Here is a 15,492-nt window from a genome sequence, read left to right as displayed (position 1 = left end):
CCCAAGTACATGTGATGCAGCCTGTCTGCCTTGATATTAATACCCATGAAAAGCTGCCTTTTTTTGTTTGCTTTAAGAAAAGGCTAGTTTATCTGGTACAACTCATAATCACTTGGGACTCACAACCCATCACCTTATTTACTATTCTTTATGTACCAGAACTGTCAGTACAAAATAGCGGTTAAAGCACCTTATTAACCCTAGCTAAGAGCATTACCAAACATTTATCACAGATTCTATATAATGGCTGGTTTGTTTGTTTTTTAAAAAACCTACCAGCTTGAAAACTTAGATAGGTTCTCTATATTGCAGAGAATAATGAGTTCCAAAGGGGGGGGGCGCGGTGACGGGGAGGGGGAGGGGGAGAGAGAGAAAGGTTGGAAGGAATTGAGGGATCATTATTGGCTCCCCTTGGAGGGAATCCACTCTTATTTTGAAAAGCACTGAATCTTTCTTTTCCCCACCCCCGCCTCTTTCCCGTTCCTGCACGATCCTTTGCCAAGCTCTAAATTGGCAGCCAGCTGTGGCTCAAAAGGAAGGTTCTTTCCAAACATCACGTTAAAGCATCACGTTTTTCAAGGATATTCCCCCCCTTCCTCTGTGTGTGTTTTAAGCCTCAACCTCTTTTGATCTCTCAGGGAAAGCTGAGAGAGAGAGAGAGAGAGAGAGAGAGAGAGAGAGAGAGAGAGAGAGAGAGAGAGGTCACTCCTTAGGAATGCAGCAGACACAGCGAGATACCCGCACGCACGCGCATAAAGCGGGGGGGGGAGGCACGACTCTGTCCATGCGAACTACAGCTCCCGGCAACCCTTGCGCTCTAGCGAAGAAGCCGAGCGCAATGTGCCTGCTGTGGCGGCTGCTGCAGCAGCAGAAAGTGTGTCACTGGGGCACGAGGCTCTCCCTAGGAGTCACATGGTGGATGCTCCAGTGCCGCGTGCTGGCATCTGCGCAGCCGCAGGCAGAGAGGGAGACCAGGGAGTGAGTGAACCCTGGCAGAGTAAAATTTTGCAGGCAAAGGGAGAGGCAGCAGCAGAGTGGAGCTCCCGGGCTGCTGCGAGGTATCCCACAGACTCAGCCGCTCTCGCGCACTTTCGACTTTTGCACTGCGGCTCTCAGTGCAAATATAATCTTTTAAAGGCGATTTTAAAAAGGGCACATTCCCACCAGCGTTCAGTGCAAGCTGACTGGGTTCCCAGCCGCTTTTGCACCATAACTTTGGGGGCACCAGAAGAAGACCGGGGAGGAGAAAGGGGCAGCCTCTCGCTCCCCCTCGCTCCTTCCTCGCCCACGGAATCTCGGCTCGCTTCTTCGCTCGACATGAATGACAGCTGTCAACTGAACAGGATGGCCACTTTGGATACGAACAACAACGCCCCAGGTAAGCCTCTCGCGGCTGACCCTGTCTTGAGGGAACGGGTTATGCAGTGCTATTCTCCCTCCTAAAACTTGCCCCATAGCCTCCCCTTCTCGGCGACCTCCCGTCGCAGAGGTCTGGCGCTTCAGCCTCTTTCGCGCGCACCTGCAATGAAGGGAGCAGTCCTCCTGCTGCCCAGCGCTCCTGCAGCTACTCGTGGGGCGTCTGCTGGAGTTGGGGTGGTGGTGGTGGCGGCGGCGGTGGCGGCATTGAGTTCCCAAGCAGCGTATCTCCCCACCCTAAATACCGCAATTGCTGATATAGAGATACGAAGTGTGCAAACAACCTTCGAGTCTCATACTGTATGTAGCATTCAGGATCCTGCCCGAATGCACCCCCCAAATCACAAGGAAGAGAGGTGCTGGGTTTTGGAATTGGGAGAAATAAGAGTGCCCCTATTACCCGCTCCCGTTCTTTTAGCCCATCAGACTTCTCTATTTCACCCCCCCCCAACCCAATTAGGTTGATTTCTCATCATTCTGCTGTAGTTTCCTCCTGGGGGAGGGTGGATCGGTGACAAGGGGAGCAAGGGAAAGGAGTTATAGGTGTCAGTTTCAGGGAAAGAGGTCAACCTTCCTTCTTCTTGTGGGGGGAGGGAGCAGAGTCAAGTGTCTTGCCTGGGCTACCAGTAGCGGCAGGCGACGCCCTACCTTGTCCTTTGGGGAGGGTGGGATTAGGGCAGTTGTAGGGAGAGAGGATCGGGGCTGCTTTGCTTCCACTGTGAGCATCACATACCTGGTGTTTTATTGGGAGGAAGCCTTGGTAGGGGAAGGGATGCCCGGAGATCTCCTTTTGATATTGCCCCCCCCCCAATTGGTGATCCCTTATTGGTTATAGGGATTTCTCTTCCCCTCCACCCCCACTACTTCGGAGTCACACTAATAGCACCCGTATCCCGCTTCGGAATCCCACCCTTCCTGGGATTCCCCCTTCGAGCTTTCCCATTCATCCTCTCACGTGTCCCCTTACCCGGCTCAGCCACGTGCAACGTTTGTTTTCCCTATCGGCCCCGCCTCCGGTCGCCTCCCATTGGCCGAGCTCGCCCTATTAGCTCATTAGGTACGCCTCCCCTGGAGTTACGTCACCATCCGGGAAGCTCGAACATTCCGAGTTCGCCGTAGAGGGCGCGGCTGAAGGATGGACCATCCCTTGCCAGGGAGGGGAAATGGGAACCAATGGGCGGGCAGGGGGCGGGGCAAAGCGTGATGGGTGAAGCCGGGATAGAAGCGGGCAACGTGCAAGTGGGACACGTGGAGGTGAACTGGCCGACTTGCCAGCCTTCCGATCTCGCTTGCTCGTTATTCAGCTCTCGGGAGGTAACCGTCATGGGACTTTTGGGAGTGCGAAAGTCTTGGACGGGCAACTTAACGGAGCATGAGAACCGAGTGGGCGAATCACTCACGTTCACCGGTCTTTGCGTCCTGGCGTGTCTTCTTTGGCTGGAAAAATCAGGCTTCTCTTACTATTTTGTTCCCGATCACTTTCCTACTGCTTGCCCGGCGGCAGCTTTATCTCCCCAAAGCTTGCAGCCTTTCACCCAGCCAATTAAAGCGTAAAGTTTTCTGAGGAAAAGGAAATCGGAAATCGTGTAAGGTCACGTGTTCCTTAGTGCATGTGCAGATTGCCTTCCATTTGTGCCCCAAACAGTTTGCCTCAGTGCATATACAGAGTGCCTTTCTTTTGTGGTGGAAAGCAGGCAATATTTATTGGTGCACATGTGTTTTGACAGCATTGGATAGAAAATAGGGAAGTAACAAAAATACCAAAATCCCACCTTTATGTTCTTTGACTAGTGTTTAAATGCTGGAAATGAATGTTCTAGTTACAGAGGAGCCATTCCAGCCTGAGGAGGAATGGTGGGGGACCCAAAAGTTTCCAGTATTTATAGACTGGGTGGCACAAATATTTTTTTTCTGTGGTCTTTGTTTCGGTGTGTACTACATTTGTATTTGTGTTAAATGTAGACACTGATTAAGTATTAACAATAGAACTATGTAATAAAATGCACCCTGGGCGGTTTAAGTGAATGGTATTTGTCTAATCCAATAATAAGGTCTTAAGGTTCCCTTAAAGGAGAAAGTGCTTAGGAATGAGGAAGGGCTTTCTGCATTTGCTGTGGGTTAGCAGTGGGATAACTCCTTTTTAAAGATCTGGTGTTTTGGGTTTCAACACTTTCAAGTGGGGTCAGATTTGCGGGGTCGGGAGTAGCCTATGTTAGAAGATGGGAAAGTCTCCCAGAGCCATGTGGCTTGATTGCCATGCTGCCCAGTTCTAAGCATATTTACTCAGAAATAAGTCCCAGTGAGTTCAGTGTGTCATTCCCCCCCTAATAAGACCTCATAGAATAGCAACCTGCATTGCGTGGGTTTTAAGGGAGTGGGTTTTTTAAGATCTAGGGGCTTGTTTTCCCCCATCTCTTGTGGATATGGTTTGTATGTACACCTACCATGTTAGTTGTGATTCCATTGCTGGGTTAGTAAGTTAGTGGGCCCAAGGCGGTTCAGGGATCTGGGTGACGGAAATCCCTTTCCCTTTGATTGACCTTGTTGGTTTTGAGCTCAGCCTCCCTCATTTTATTTTTGGTGGTGCTTGCACATGGACCTTCAGTGCTACTTTTGCTGCAGGTTCCCCCCTGCCCCCCTTTTGCATCAGGTGTCCTCCCCTTTGGGGTGAGCAAACGGGTAGCATGTGGCCTTGTGTCAAGGACCACGTGTGCTTACTTAGTGATGCCACATGTGTCTCCAGCCACTCCTGGCTCCTTGCCTCCAGAAGACTGACAAGACACATTGCAAACGGGCGAGATACGCCTTTCCCTTTTTTCACACCCATCTGGAAGATTGCCAACTTGGTCCGCACATAACTTCCACCCCCACTGTGCCTTCTAGCAAGTTCTATTTATCCTCCCTGACCCACTTGGGGCAGTCATCTCCCTGACGCAACCTGCATTTAATAGCCGCACGGAAGCTAGGGACTCCAAGCCGGGAGGGAAGAAGGCTGCAAGATTTGCATACCTTCCTCCTTCGCAGGATTCCCTGCGCCACCCTTCCCATCCTGAATTGCTCGATTTGGAAACTCTGCTTATTGCCTTTTAAAAGAAGGAAAGTGAAGTAATCTAGGAGAGGCTACTAGTAAGGAAGAAAAACAACAACCATCATCAGCATTGAGGAAGAGATTACTAACAAGGTCACGTGCAAGGGCCGCATGCTGAAAACCCAGACAGGATGATCACTGCCGCCCTAGCAAGCCAGATGTTGGGCTGGTTCTCGGGCCTCTGCGCCCCAAGTTCAAATCAAGGTGCCTTCTTGAAATATCCCTACCCTTATTTGCCCTTGATGATTCTCCTGTTTAAGCATTTGTTCTGGACAAATGAAAGGACAGCCTGCTTTTAATAAGCTGCCAAACTGTTGCACAGTATTTGAGATATATTGGGAGATGTATGAACGGCATGGGATTAGAATAGGCACCAAAGTGAGTGGAGTTGCTTCTGGCACATCTGTTGGCGCTTTGTCACTGAGCTCCAGCTTTGCCCTAATTTTGGCAGGATTGCAAAGTTCTCCTATGTGCAGAAGAGCAGGGCAGTTATCACAAGTGTTTGGCCTGAGCAGCTTGCCCTGGACCCTTAGCGAAAAGTGGTAGAAGGGGATCTGTGGTCCCACAGGACAAGAGCTCCATCCAAAGCACGGCTGCTAAATTTTAATTTTAATCAATTGCTTATCCTTTGTTCACTTCTCTTGGGTGTGTGTGTGTGTGTGTGTGTACTGTTTGGATTGCTGGCAGAAGTTGACTTGGATCATTATCCAGCTCTCTTTCCTATCCCTGACAAGGGGAAAAGGGAGAAACTCCACTTACAGCTTTATTTGTCCTGATTCCTTTTAATGTCTGCTAAGCAACCAGTCCCAGGTGCTTGGGCCACACGCAAGGAAGGTCATTAGCTGGTGGTAACCAGTCAACAAGATAAAGGCTCCCTGCTTGTTGTTAAAGGCCTGCCTGGGCACTGAACGTGGCTTCCACACGTGACCTTGTTTATAATCCCTCTGGCAAGGATGGCTTTGTTTTTACTTTGCTTGAGGCTTTTCCTACAGCAGTTTGGCCACTGGCATGTAGCCCAGCTACAAAGCCTGGAGCAGTGGTAGTTCTTCTATAGAAAAAAACAAAACCCCAAGCCATCTCCAGGCTGGAGTATTCGGCCCTTCCCAGCTTACCCACCTCCCCCCAGCTTCCAGGGTGGGGTGTATGATGGCTTTTTTGGCTTCCACCCAATTTTCAACAATTTCTTGGCCGCACGCCTTCCTCCCTCCCTCTCCACTCGCTGCATCACTCACTTGGTGTTTTTTCCTTTTGCAGCTCTGAGATGTAGGTCAACAACTGAAAGCTGGGAGAGAGAGAGAGAGAGAGCTGGATTGCAAGGGAAGAATTTTGGCAAGACCAGCTCAGAGCTTGCAACGGGCCAGTAATGTGGGGTTGGACTTTGCAAACCTTTTATCAGGTGTGTGCTGGGAAGAGTCAGCTCCCACATACCAGGGCAGCTTTCTTTTCACTCGCTGTCGTGTTTTGCTCACAAGTAGGTTTACTTTCACCCCTAACCTATCGCTCCTCCAGCGTTCCAGGGTTTCCCCTCTCCCATCTTGTGCCTTTGAGAACTCACATGTTCACAGTAAATTACCACCTCCTTTTTGTCCATGGTCGGAGACAGCACCCCTTTGCATATAAGGCCACAATGTGGAGGGCAAATGGGGGCTCTCTCGGGAGTACTTGCTAGGAGAACTAGAAACACCTTGGTCTGATCCAGCAATGCAGTTAGAAGGTTTTTCTTAAGGAATATCGCCTAGTACATTTGACTCAGGGAAGGGTGGCTGTGGTACTGTTCCTGCAAAAAAAGTTTTTTAAAAAAGATATCCTGTATTTGGAACAGGGAATGAATTTTAGCCCAAGTCTACTGGATATGTATGTTTGCTGTGCTATCCTCCACATCATGGAGCTTGGCTCACTAGCTTGAGTAGTGGCTGAAGCAATACTTACATCACATTTGCTCTCTGTTAGCATTATGGGAGAAAACTCTTCTTCCTCTCTACCCTCCTCCTAATTTTATAACCCTCTGTCATGTCCCACTTTAGTAGTCCTTTTTACAAAGCTTAAAATAAAAGGCCCCCAAATGCCCGGACCCTTTTTCAGCTGCTCTGGGCCCCATTTCTCGGCGCTCTCCCCAGCCTTCCACTTCTGAATTCTGCCTCTTCTCTCCCTGCTTCCCTTCTGCCTTCACAATGGTCTTGTTTTTCTCTTAGAGCGCAAGCCTGCAGGCAGGCTCTGTTCTTTTTAATGCAGTTACAACTTCTAGTGCTTTGCAGCCCTTAAAAAGACAATACTTTCTTAGCTTTGCCGTAGTCTTCTTTCTTTTCGGAGACAACTGTACAAAGCATCCAACTCCTCCAGGCTCCCTTTTTCCAACGCTGTCCCCCTCTAGGGATTCGCAGTTTCAAGACACAACAGACTTAACTTGGTTACAACATAGGAAGGTTGTCAGAGCCTCTCTCTCTCTCGTTCTACTTTGCCCCAGTTGAAACCTGCTGCCTTTCTTGGCTACTGAAACATCTGCTTGCCTTTGCAAATGCCTCTTTAGGGTGCAGCTGTGTGGTCGGGATACCATCCGCCACAGTGAGATCCTGAAACTTGCTCCTCTTTAAAGGAAACTCGAGGTTTCCAACATGATGTCTTCAAGTTGTGTAACACAAACAATCAGTTGGGGCAGCTGGACACCGAAGGCTGTAGTGAGGTGGGATTCTCAACCCTCTTCCCTTTTTTAACCCTCTGCAGGTGGCGTCATCAGCTACATTGGCTCCAACGGGTCTTCTCCAAGCCGCACCAGCCCTGTCTCTCTGTGTGGCAGCGACAGCTCTAACGGCAGCTGCCAACTGTCCTCGCAACCCGCCTTCCCCAGCTACTTCCCACCTTCGCCCACCGGGTCTCTGGTGCAAGACTCGGGGCGCCTGTATGGGACCAGCTCCACTGGGCTCCGGGATGATGCTTCCCCTTCCTCCTCCTCCTCCTCTTCGTCATCATCGTCCTCTTCCTACAGCTCTGGAGGCTCCCCTGTGGGGCTGCAAGTGGCCATGGATGACGGGAGGCGCATCTCCCCTGCCAAAAGCACCAGCAGCAGCATCACAAGTGAGTGCGGATGCGAAGTTGGGCACGGGTGGGAAGCCCTGGGGTGCTTGCGGATCCAGCCAACTATGCCAGCAGATTTAGTCCAAGCCCAAACTCCAGGCCCACCTTCCCCGGGTCAGTTTGGCCCTTTCTGCCAGCCACAATTCCTCCTGGGTTCTTCAAAGGCTGCACTGTAGGCCTCCAGGGTTTTTCCAGGGTTGGTTGGAGAGTAGCAACCAAGCAGCCAAAAAAACCCAGCCTTTGTGTATGGAGTCTCACAGCCCCTCTTCCTCTTTTCTCCTTCCAGAGCTGAATGGGATGGTCCTCTTGTGCAAAGTCTGCGGAGATGTGGCGTCTGGCTTCCATTACGGTGTCCATGCTTGTGAAGGCTGCAAGGTGAGCATCTCTCTCTCTGGCCTTTTTATTTGGCTGACGAAAGCTGGAAAGGGTTGGATTGAGGCCCACCACTGAGATATTTTGCAGCTCCACACAGAAAAAACCCTCATTTTCCCATGCTGGAATGGGGCACTGGAGCTTAAGCGAGATGTGGGAGATGGGGACTTAAGCCCTGCAACACAGCCTTGTGCTGGGAGAGCAAGCCAGCTCAGGTGCTTGCACCACCTCCCTGACCAGTAGGGACTACAACAGCATGCAGCCACTGGCCTGCAAAGACTGTGCCTCCGCTGCTTGAGCTAGCACCCCTTAGGACTATGTCTGTTCAGGCCTCAGAACGCTCCTCAGGTTCAGAAGGGAATGGAGGTGGGCGACATTGGCCTCTGGGAACATAGGAAGCTGCCTTACACAGAGTCACAGTCTTTGGTCCATCTATCCAGTATTGTCTACACAGACTGGCAGCAGCTCTCCAGGGTTAGCCTTACCTGGAGATGCCAGGGCTTGAGATTGGGGCCTTCTGCATGCTGGGGCCCTTCCCCCGTGGTTGGCAGGTGTTTACCATGCCTCTGGGCTGGCCAGGTGGGCCTAATATAACTAAAACTGGGAGCCCGGCCTTCTCTGCCCTTGCCTGCTCGATAGATGGGCAGTCACCTTCTGCTGGTTCTGCTTCCAGTTCAAGTCTTCAGCCTCAAGGGAACTGGGCTGAAAAGCAGCCGCTCTCGGTTTGGGTACAGCTGCTCGCTCGTCAGGCCTAGGTGCTAATTTGCTCTCTCTCCCTCTTTGCCCCCCACTCAGGGTTTCTTCCGGCGCAGCATTCAGCAAAACATCCAGTATAAAAAGTGCCTAAAGAACGAAACCTGCAACATTGTCCGCATCAACCGGAATCGTTGCCAACAGTGCCGCTTCAAGAAGTGTCTGGGAGTTGGCATGTCTCGCGATGGTGAGTTCCCTGCCATGCATGGGGGGGGGGGTTTGGAGATTTGACTTTTTATTTACCCCTTGCAGGCTTTGTTTCGTTAGGATTCTGCTTTGTGGAATAATAACAATAATAATTTATTATTATTTATATGATGCCCATCTGATTGGGTTGCCCCAGCCACTCTGAGTGGCTCCCAACACACAATTAAACACACAATTAAACATCAACTGTTAAAAACTTCCCTGTACAGGGCCGCCTTTGGATGTCTTCTAAAAGTCAGATAGTTGTTTATTGCCTTGACATCTGGTGGGAGGGCGTTCCACACGGCGGTCGCCACTACCGAGAAGGCCCTCTGCCTGGTTCCCTGTAGTTTCACTTCTCACAGTGAGGGAACCACCAGAAGGCCCTTGGCGCTGGACCTCAGTGTCCGGGCTGAACGATGGGGGTGGAGAAACTCCTTCAAGTATACTGGGCCAAGGCTATATAGGAGTTTTTTAAGGTCAGCACCAACACTTTGAATTGTGCTCGGGAACGTGATATCCTCAGTTGCCATACTGACCCTTGACACCCCCCCCCCCGTTTGCCTCCCCTACAGCTGTCCGTTTCGGCCGCATCCCCAAGCGCGAGAAACAACGCATGCTGGCAGAGATGCAGAGTGCTATGAACAACATGGCTAACAACCAGCTCAGTGCGCAGTGCCCGCCCGAGGGCTTGTCGACGGGGCACCAGCAGCCCGCCAGCCCCCTTCTGTGCCACCAGCCGCAGCTGGCGCCACGATCCCCACAGCAGCACGCGGCCTCGCCTCCCCAGCCGTCTCCTTGCTTCGCCCAGTTCTCCCAGCAGCTGACGCCGCCCCGCTCCCCGAGCCCCGGCGAAGTCATGGAAGACGTCATCTCGCAGGTGTCCAAGGCCCACAAGGAGATTTTTGTTTATGCCCACGACAAACTGGCCGCAGGGCCCCTGGCTCCCGCGGGGAGCGAGAACTCTCTGAGTTGGGAGAGCAACTGGCTGTCCAGTGGCTACCACGGCAACGGGCCCTGCCACCAAAACGACAACTGGAACTCTGGCTCCGCCCCAAGCAACACATGCCACCAGAACAACATGAACGGCCATCGGTTTTGCCCCTCCGGCTATCCCTCCGGGGAGACAGATCCCTCGGTCGGCCAAGGCTGCCCCCAGCAAGGCGAGCCCAGAGATATCCTCTTGGTGAGTGTCGCATCCTCCTCACAGCACCACACAAGGCGCTCTCGTTTGCCAGCCAGGGTTTATTCAGCGACATGTTCAGCCTCCAGCTGCCTTTTCTCTAGCTATTATATAGCCTGCTTGTTTTAATATCCCAGGAGGAAAACCCGTGGCTTTTGCCTGAGGCAAATCAGATGAGATTTGAACCGGGAGCTTCACTAGTTGTAGCCACTGTATTGCTACGATTTTGGATATCCCCCACCACCATCTCAGCCATTTGGATATATTTTAACCAGTGCCATTTTTCTAGGAAAAGGGGTGCCGGAACTTGCCACGAACACCTCCCTTGTTCTCTTATAAGGAGCATGGCTCCCACCTGAAAGGTGCCGGAACAGAGTTCTGGAGAGTTCCGGCTGATGAAAGCCCTGATTTTAACCTGCCACCTGAGTCACAGTTGGGTTTGGCCTGTGATACTTGTGTTATTCAGGGCTCCTTGTACATATTTTGTATCTCTTACATTCTTTGGCTCGCAAAATGAGCTTTTTCTCAGCCACGTTCCATCATGTACAGTATATCTTGGAGCTTTCAGTGAAAAGCAATCAATATTTCTTAATAATAATATATATATTCAACATTTCACTGTAGCTTCATTTATGGTTATGCATGTGAAAATTCAGTCTATTAATGATTTTTTTTTTTATGGGGAAGGGAGGAACATCAGTTAGGAAGCCTTAAGCAGCCAGGTGTAGGGAACCTGTGGCGCCTCCAGATGTTGTTGAACTCCAACTCCCATCAGCTCAAGCTAGCATGGCCAATAGCCCAGGATTGTGGGGGTTGTAGTCCCAACAGGATCTGGAGGGCCACAGGTCTTCTGTTCCTGCTTTAAAGCGAAGACTTAGCCTACAAGAAGTATCTGCTTAGCTCAGGTAGTGTTGGACTAAATCCTGACTTGAAAAGTCAACCTGTTGGCATTCTCTTTTAGTCTGTTTTCAATTGGTGGGATGTTAACTACTGCAATTAGATTATGGTGTTTCATGTATGAAACTTAACTCCTACGTATTGTCAGGCTAGAAGTCAGTATTAGCTCAATCTGTCTGGTTATTCTGCAAAGGAACACCTCATTCCTTATGGCTGGGGGTAGTGGCATCAAATGCACCAGAGCAGCAAAAGAAGGAAGTTTAGAAGCTTCTATTCCACCTGTTAACCTGGACTAAAACTCCCTGGGGCTAATGGGACTTATATTACAAAACATTGGAAGGCATCAGATTGGCAAAGGGTCCTCAATTCTCAGTGACTGTGGGGGCTTGCAACTGGTTCCATTGACTCTGATTCCAGTCCTCTACTCTTCATCTAACACGTCTCATTTTTTCCCCATCCCAACAGGCGTGTCCTATGAATTGTCACCCACATGGTCGCAGTGGCCGTACAGGCCAGGAGATTTGGGAAGATTTCTCCATGAGCTTCACACCTGCTGTACGAGAGGTTGTGGAATTTGCAAAGCACATCCCTGGTTTCCGGGAGCTCACGCAGCATGACCAGGTCTCCTTACTCAAAGCTGGCACATTTGAGGTAGGATTATCTCCATCCACTACTTCAGACCCTTGCTAGTTAACAGCTACCGATTTTATGTATGTAGGAAAGGCTGATAAAAGTGGGAGAATAATATTTATCTGTTAAATATTGGTTAATTCTGCACTGGTGAAAATGGGGAGACATGATTGTTTTAAAATCCTGGAACTCTAATCTACACCCTTATTTATCCATATATAATAATGAGAATGCATGAAGGACATTATTTGCTGGCGTCATTTTGAAATATAAAGACATTAGGAGTAATTAAAGGGGTGTAATCTGCTTTTGGGAGGCTGGATCACAGACATACTACTCAAAAACCCCAAAGGGAAGAAGTGAAAATCATTCTGAGAACTTGTCAGTTTGTTTTGGTTCTTAAGAAGAAAAACAACAAGCTTGCAGTTTGAACCTAAGTAAGTTCTCTCAGAGGAAGTCCCACTTCTTTCAAAGCTAGTGTGCATTTTTACTCGGAAGAATACAGATGGCATTTGACTGTGTTGTGTGGGCACAGATGTGTTCTAACAGGTCTCTCCTCCCATTTCCCCAGGTGCTGATGGTTCGGTTTGCGTCCCTCTTCAACGTTAAGGAACAGACAGTGACATTCATGAGTCGCACCAAGTACAGCCTTGAGGAGCTGTGGGGGATGGGGATGGGCGACCTGCTGACATCCATGTTCGAGTTCAGCGAGAAGCTTGGAGCCTTGGGACTCTCTGAAGAGGAGCTTGGCCTCTTCACAGCTGTGGTGCTGATCTCTGCAGGTGGGTGTCCTTGGGCATGAACAGGCGGGAATCGCACTCATGGATCACAAGTTTCCTTGTCCTTACCTTTCCTTGAAGCTCTCCAGTCACACCCATCCATTGTGTTTTTCTGCCCTTGTTTCACCTGTCTTCAAGCCTCCTACTCTACCATCCTTGGCTACCCAGGCACACATCTACACAATTCAACACCTTTCCCCCCTTTCTGCTCCTTATGCCTGGTACCTTCTCCCAGAATATCCACAGTGGTCTCCCTTGCTCTCCCTGCTTCCTCCTTTGGAAATCTTCCTTTCCTTGAAGCCTTCATCTTACTGCCTTAGTCTGAACCTCCACCCTTGAAACACCAACACCCTGCAACCACAGCAAACCCCTAAATTAACTACATATCTTCATATTTCTCCTCTGACACCTTTGCCTCTGCTCTTTTCCCCATTGTTCAAACTTGGGAGTGTAAGCTCCTTGAAGTGGGGATCTGTCTCTTTTTCCTCGTGTGACCTTGCAAAATGCTATGAACAGTGGTGGTGCTTTAAGAGAGAACGATTCTTAATAAAAATAATTCAGAGCTCTGAGGAGATTGGGATCTTTTACATGTCAGGTTTTGGCACCACTGCTCCTTGGGCTCCAGGCAATCTGTGACCTTGTGGGAGGCTGAAAACGTGGTTTGATAGATCAGAGACCTGAAAACCAGGCAGGTGTGTCTGTTGCGCTGGGCACGCCACTGTTAACATGTTACTGACTGCCCGTCCCTCTCTTGTGCAGATCGTTCAGGCATTGAGAACCCAGGATCAGTGGAGCAGCTGCAGGAGATGCTTATCCGTGCCCTAAGAGCCCTCGTCATCAAAAACCACCCCCAGGAAACGTCCCGTTTCACCAAGCTGCTGCTGAAGCTTCCCGACTTGCGCACCCTCAACAACATGCACTCTGAGAAGCTGCTCTCCTTCCGCATTGATGCTCAGTAGAAGACAGGGAGGGCCTTGCACATAACTACTGGACCACCCTCTCGTCTTGCCCTCCCTGCGTTGTTGCACTAACCAGACTGCTCTCTCTGGGCCTGGACCCAGCAAACTATATTTTCTCTGGGCCTCGACCCAGCATAGGAGCTGCTGCCCCCACCTGCTCAGAAGCAAGCGGCCACAAGCCGCCTTTTGTAAATATCTCTCTGTATATTGAGTTGTGTGAATAGAACCGTCATTCTTCCCTGCTGTGGCGCTGGCCACACGGGAATAATATATTGAAAACCAAAATGGCCTGGATCCACGTTCTTCCTGAGTTCACCTTGTGTGCCCGCCCCCGCTCTTCTCCTGAATCGGGAGGGAAGGTATGGTGGAGGTTTGGGAGTAACCAGTTGCCGCGGCTAGAGAGAGGCGACTATTGGAGCTCTATACACAAGGGAGACATTGGCTGCCCCCTGCAAGCCAGAAGTGAATTGTGGTGCTTAAAATGGTGGCTGTCCTGTCCCACTTATTTTGTCAGGGCTCAGGTATGGCAAGATGGCAGTTTAAGGGAAAACCACGTGCTTCCATTGGTGTGGCACCCACATATTTTGTCCTACCTCTGGTCAAACCAGTTTTTGAAACACTACAACCTCCCAGCTGAAAGGCCTTGTTACCAGGTGAAAAAGAGGAAGACCATCCACATTACATGCAACTTTCACACCCTCTTTCAAATCTTTTTTTTTTTTTTAAATCCTCTGAAACCGGCCAATCTACCCTCAGCCTGGTTTTTCAATAATGTGAGGCACTTGCACATGTCATCGGTATGGAACCCATCTTCCCACTCCCCCACCCCCAAAATGTAGTGATGCTTTTTTGCTTTGGTGAGGTGGTTGTTTTTGGTTTAGCAAAAAGGGGTTTCTACTGACCTTTTAGGTGTGGGGGCTTTAATGACTAAAATGGTGAATTGGGAGGGGAGGGGGAAAGCCTTGAGAACAAAGGCTCCCACGATTTTTACCTGCAAAACAGAAATATCAAGCAAGCTCCACATTCTTCTGTGTTTTGATAGATAAAGAATAAATTTTTGCCCATCGCTACTCACCATAAATGAGACACCAAAAACCAGTTGGGGCTGTGAGGGTTGGTTGTTTTTTTTTTTTTTTTGTCTTTTTTTAAGGGTAGGTTTGTTTTTTGTTTTTTAATCATATATTTATTACATAAATATATAGTAAAATAGACCAGCGACAATTACCATAAAAATATCTTTCTTTAAAATCCTGACCAAAAACACAAAAAAGGGTTTGTTTGTTTTCCCCGCCCCAGACTTTTCAGGGTTTTTTTTTCTTTTTTCCAAAATCGCACGTCACAGACAAATCGTGATTGTCGTATTTTTTTTTTTTACATCAGCAGCTTCCTGCTACCCAGACACAAAAAAAAAGAAGAAAGGGGAAGGGAGAGGGAATAAAGATGAGGTGGAGGGAGACACAATTTTCCCCACCAGGTTTTCCCCTCCCTCGGACTCCCCCAACCCAACACCCCTTCTGAAACACACTGAAAACCCCATGTCCCAAACGTACATTCACTAATAACTCCCTGCTCACAGTTTCTTTCCCTGCTCTAGACTGCGAGGGGGAAAAACCACAATGCATAGTATATGAGGGGGTGCCCCCTTTAATGGAAACTCACTTCCTCTCCTCCCTAAACCTTCTTGTCTGAATCTATCATTGCAACTCCTGGAGTTAATATCCTTGCAGAACTAATGAGAATCCGGTGGGGCAGGGGGAGGCGCAGAAAAGATCCGTAGGGTACCATCGGCAGGAACTATATGAGGTATGTACTTGACAAAAGGAATACTGAGAAGTGGTACAGGAAAAGTCTTGTCTCTCCTCCTCCCCCCTTGAATAGGCCTCTGGTGTGGGGAAAACTGGCTCCTAACCCCACAAATTGTCACAGTCGTCAAGTGCCTGGGAGGCAGAGGACATGATGGTGGGGTGTTACTCCCCTGGAGGAGCAAAACCTCCTGCTACAAAGGCCTTGAGCTTCTCAAGACTGGTTGGACATCCATCAGCAGAGATGCAGCCCGGCAGCCGCCAGAGGAGGAGGAGGGCAGCCGCGCTGTTTGCTGCTTTCCCCTGGCAAGATAGGGAAGGACTGGCATGATGGTATATGAGTGGCACCTGAGGG

At 49.8% G+C, this 15,492-nt stretch overlaps 1 protein-coding gene across 2 annotated transcripts; it reads left to right on the top strand.

Annotated features, from left to right (window-relative positions):
• The first annotated feature begins 981 nt into the window (after positions 1–981).
• NR1D1 (nuclear receptor subfamily 1 group D member 1) lies at positions 982–13,620 on the top strand. 2 transcript variants are annotated; one of them, XM_083469737.1, is made up of 9 exons: positions 983–1,378; positions 5,759–5,900; positions 7,226–7,576; positions 7,863–7,951; positions 8,744–8,888; positions 9,463–10,073; positions 11,433–11,618; positions 12,169–12,379; positions 13,136–13,620. In XM_083469737.1, exons 3-9 carry the CDS (start codon positions 7,522–7,524, stop codon positions 13,333–13,335), a joined length of 1,497 nt encoding a protein of 498 aa, XP_083325863.1. In that variant the 5' UTR covers positions 983–1,378; positions 5,759–5,900; positions 7,226–7,521; the 3' UTR covers positions 13,336–13,620. The 2 variants fall into 2 exon arrangements, with proteins under 2 accessions (XP_083325862.1, XP_083325863.1); XM_083469736.1 differs by lacking the exon at positions 5,759–5,900 and having other exon boundaries at positions 982–1,378.
• The last annotated feature ends 1,872 nt before the right edge of the window (positions 13,621–15,492 follow it).

This window comes from Podarcis liolepis (genome assembly GCF_965112155.1).
Source record: "Podarcis liolepis genome assembly, chromosome: 13".
Classification (NCBI taxonomy): domain Eukaryota; kingdom Metazoa; phylum Chordata; class Lepidosauria; order Squamata; family Lacertidae; genus Podarcis; species Podarcis liolepis.
Note: the sequence above shows the minus strand (reverse complement) of the source record. Positions and strands in the feature narration are given on the sequence as shown.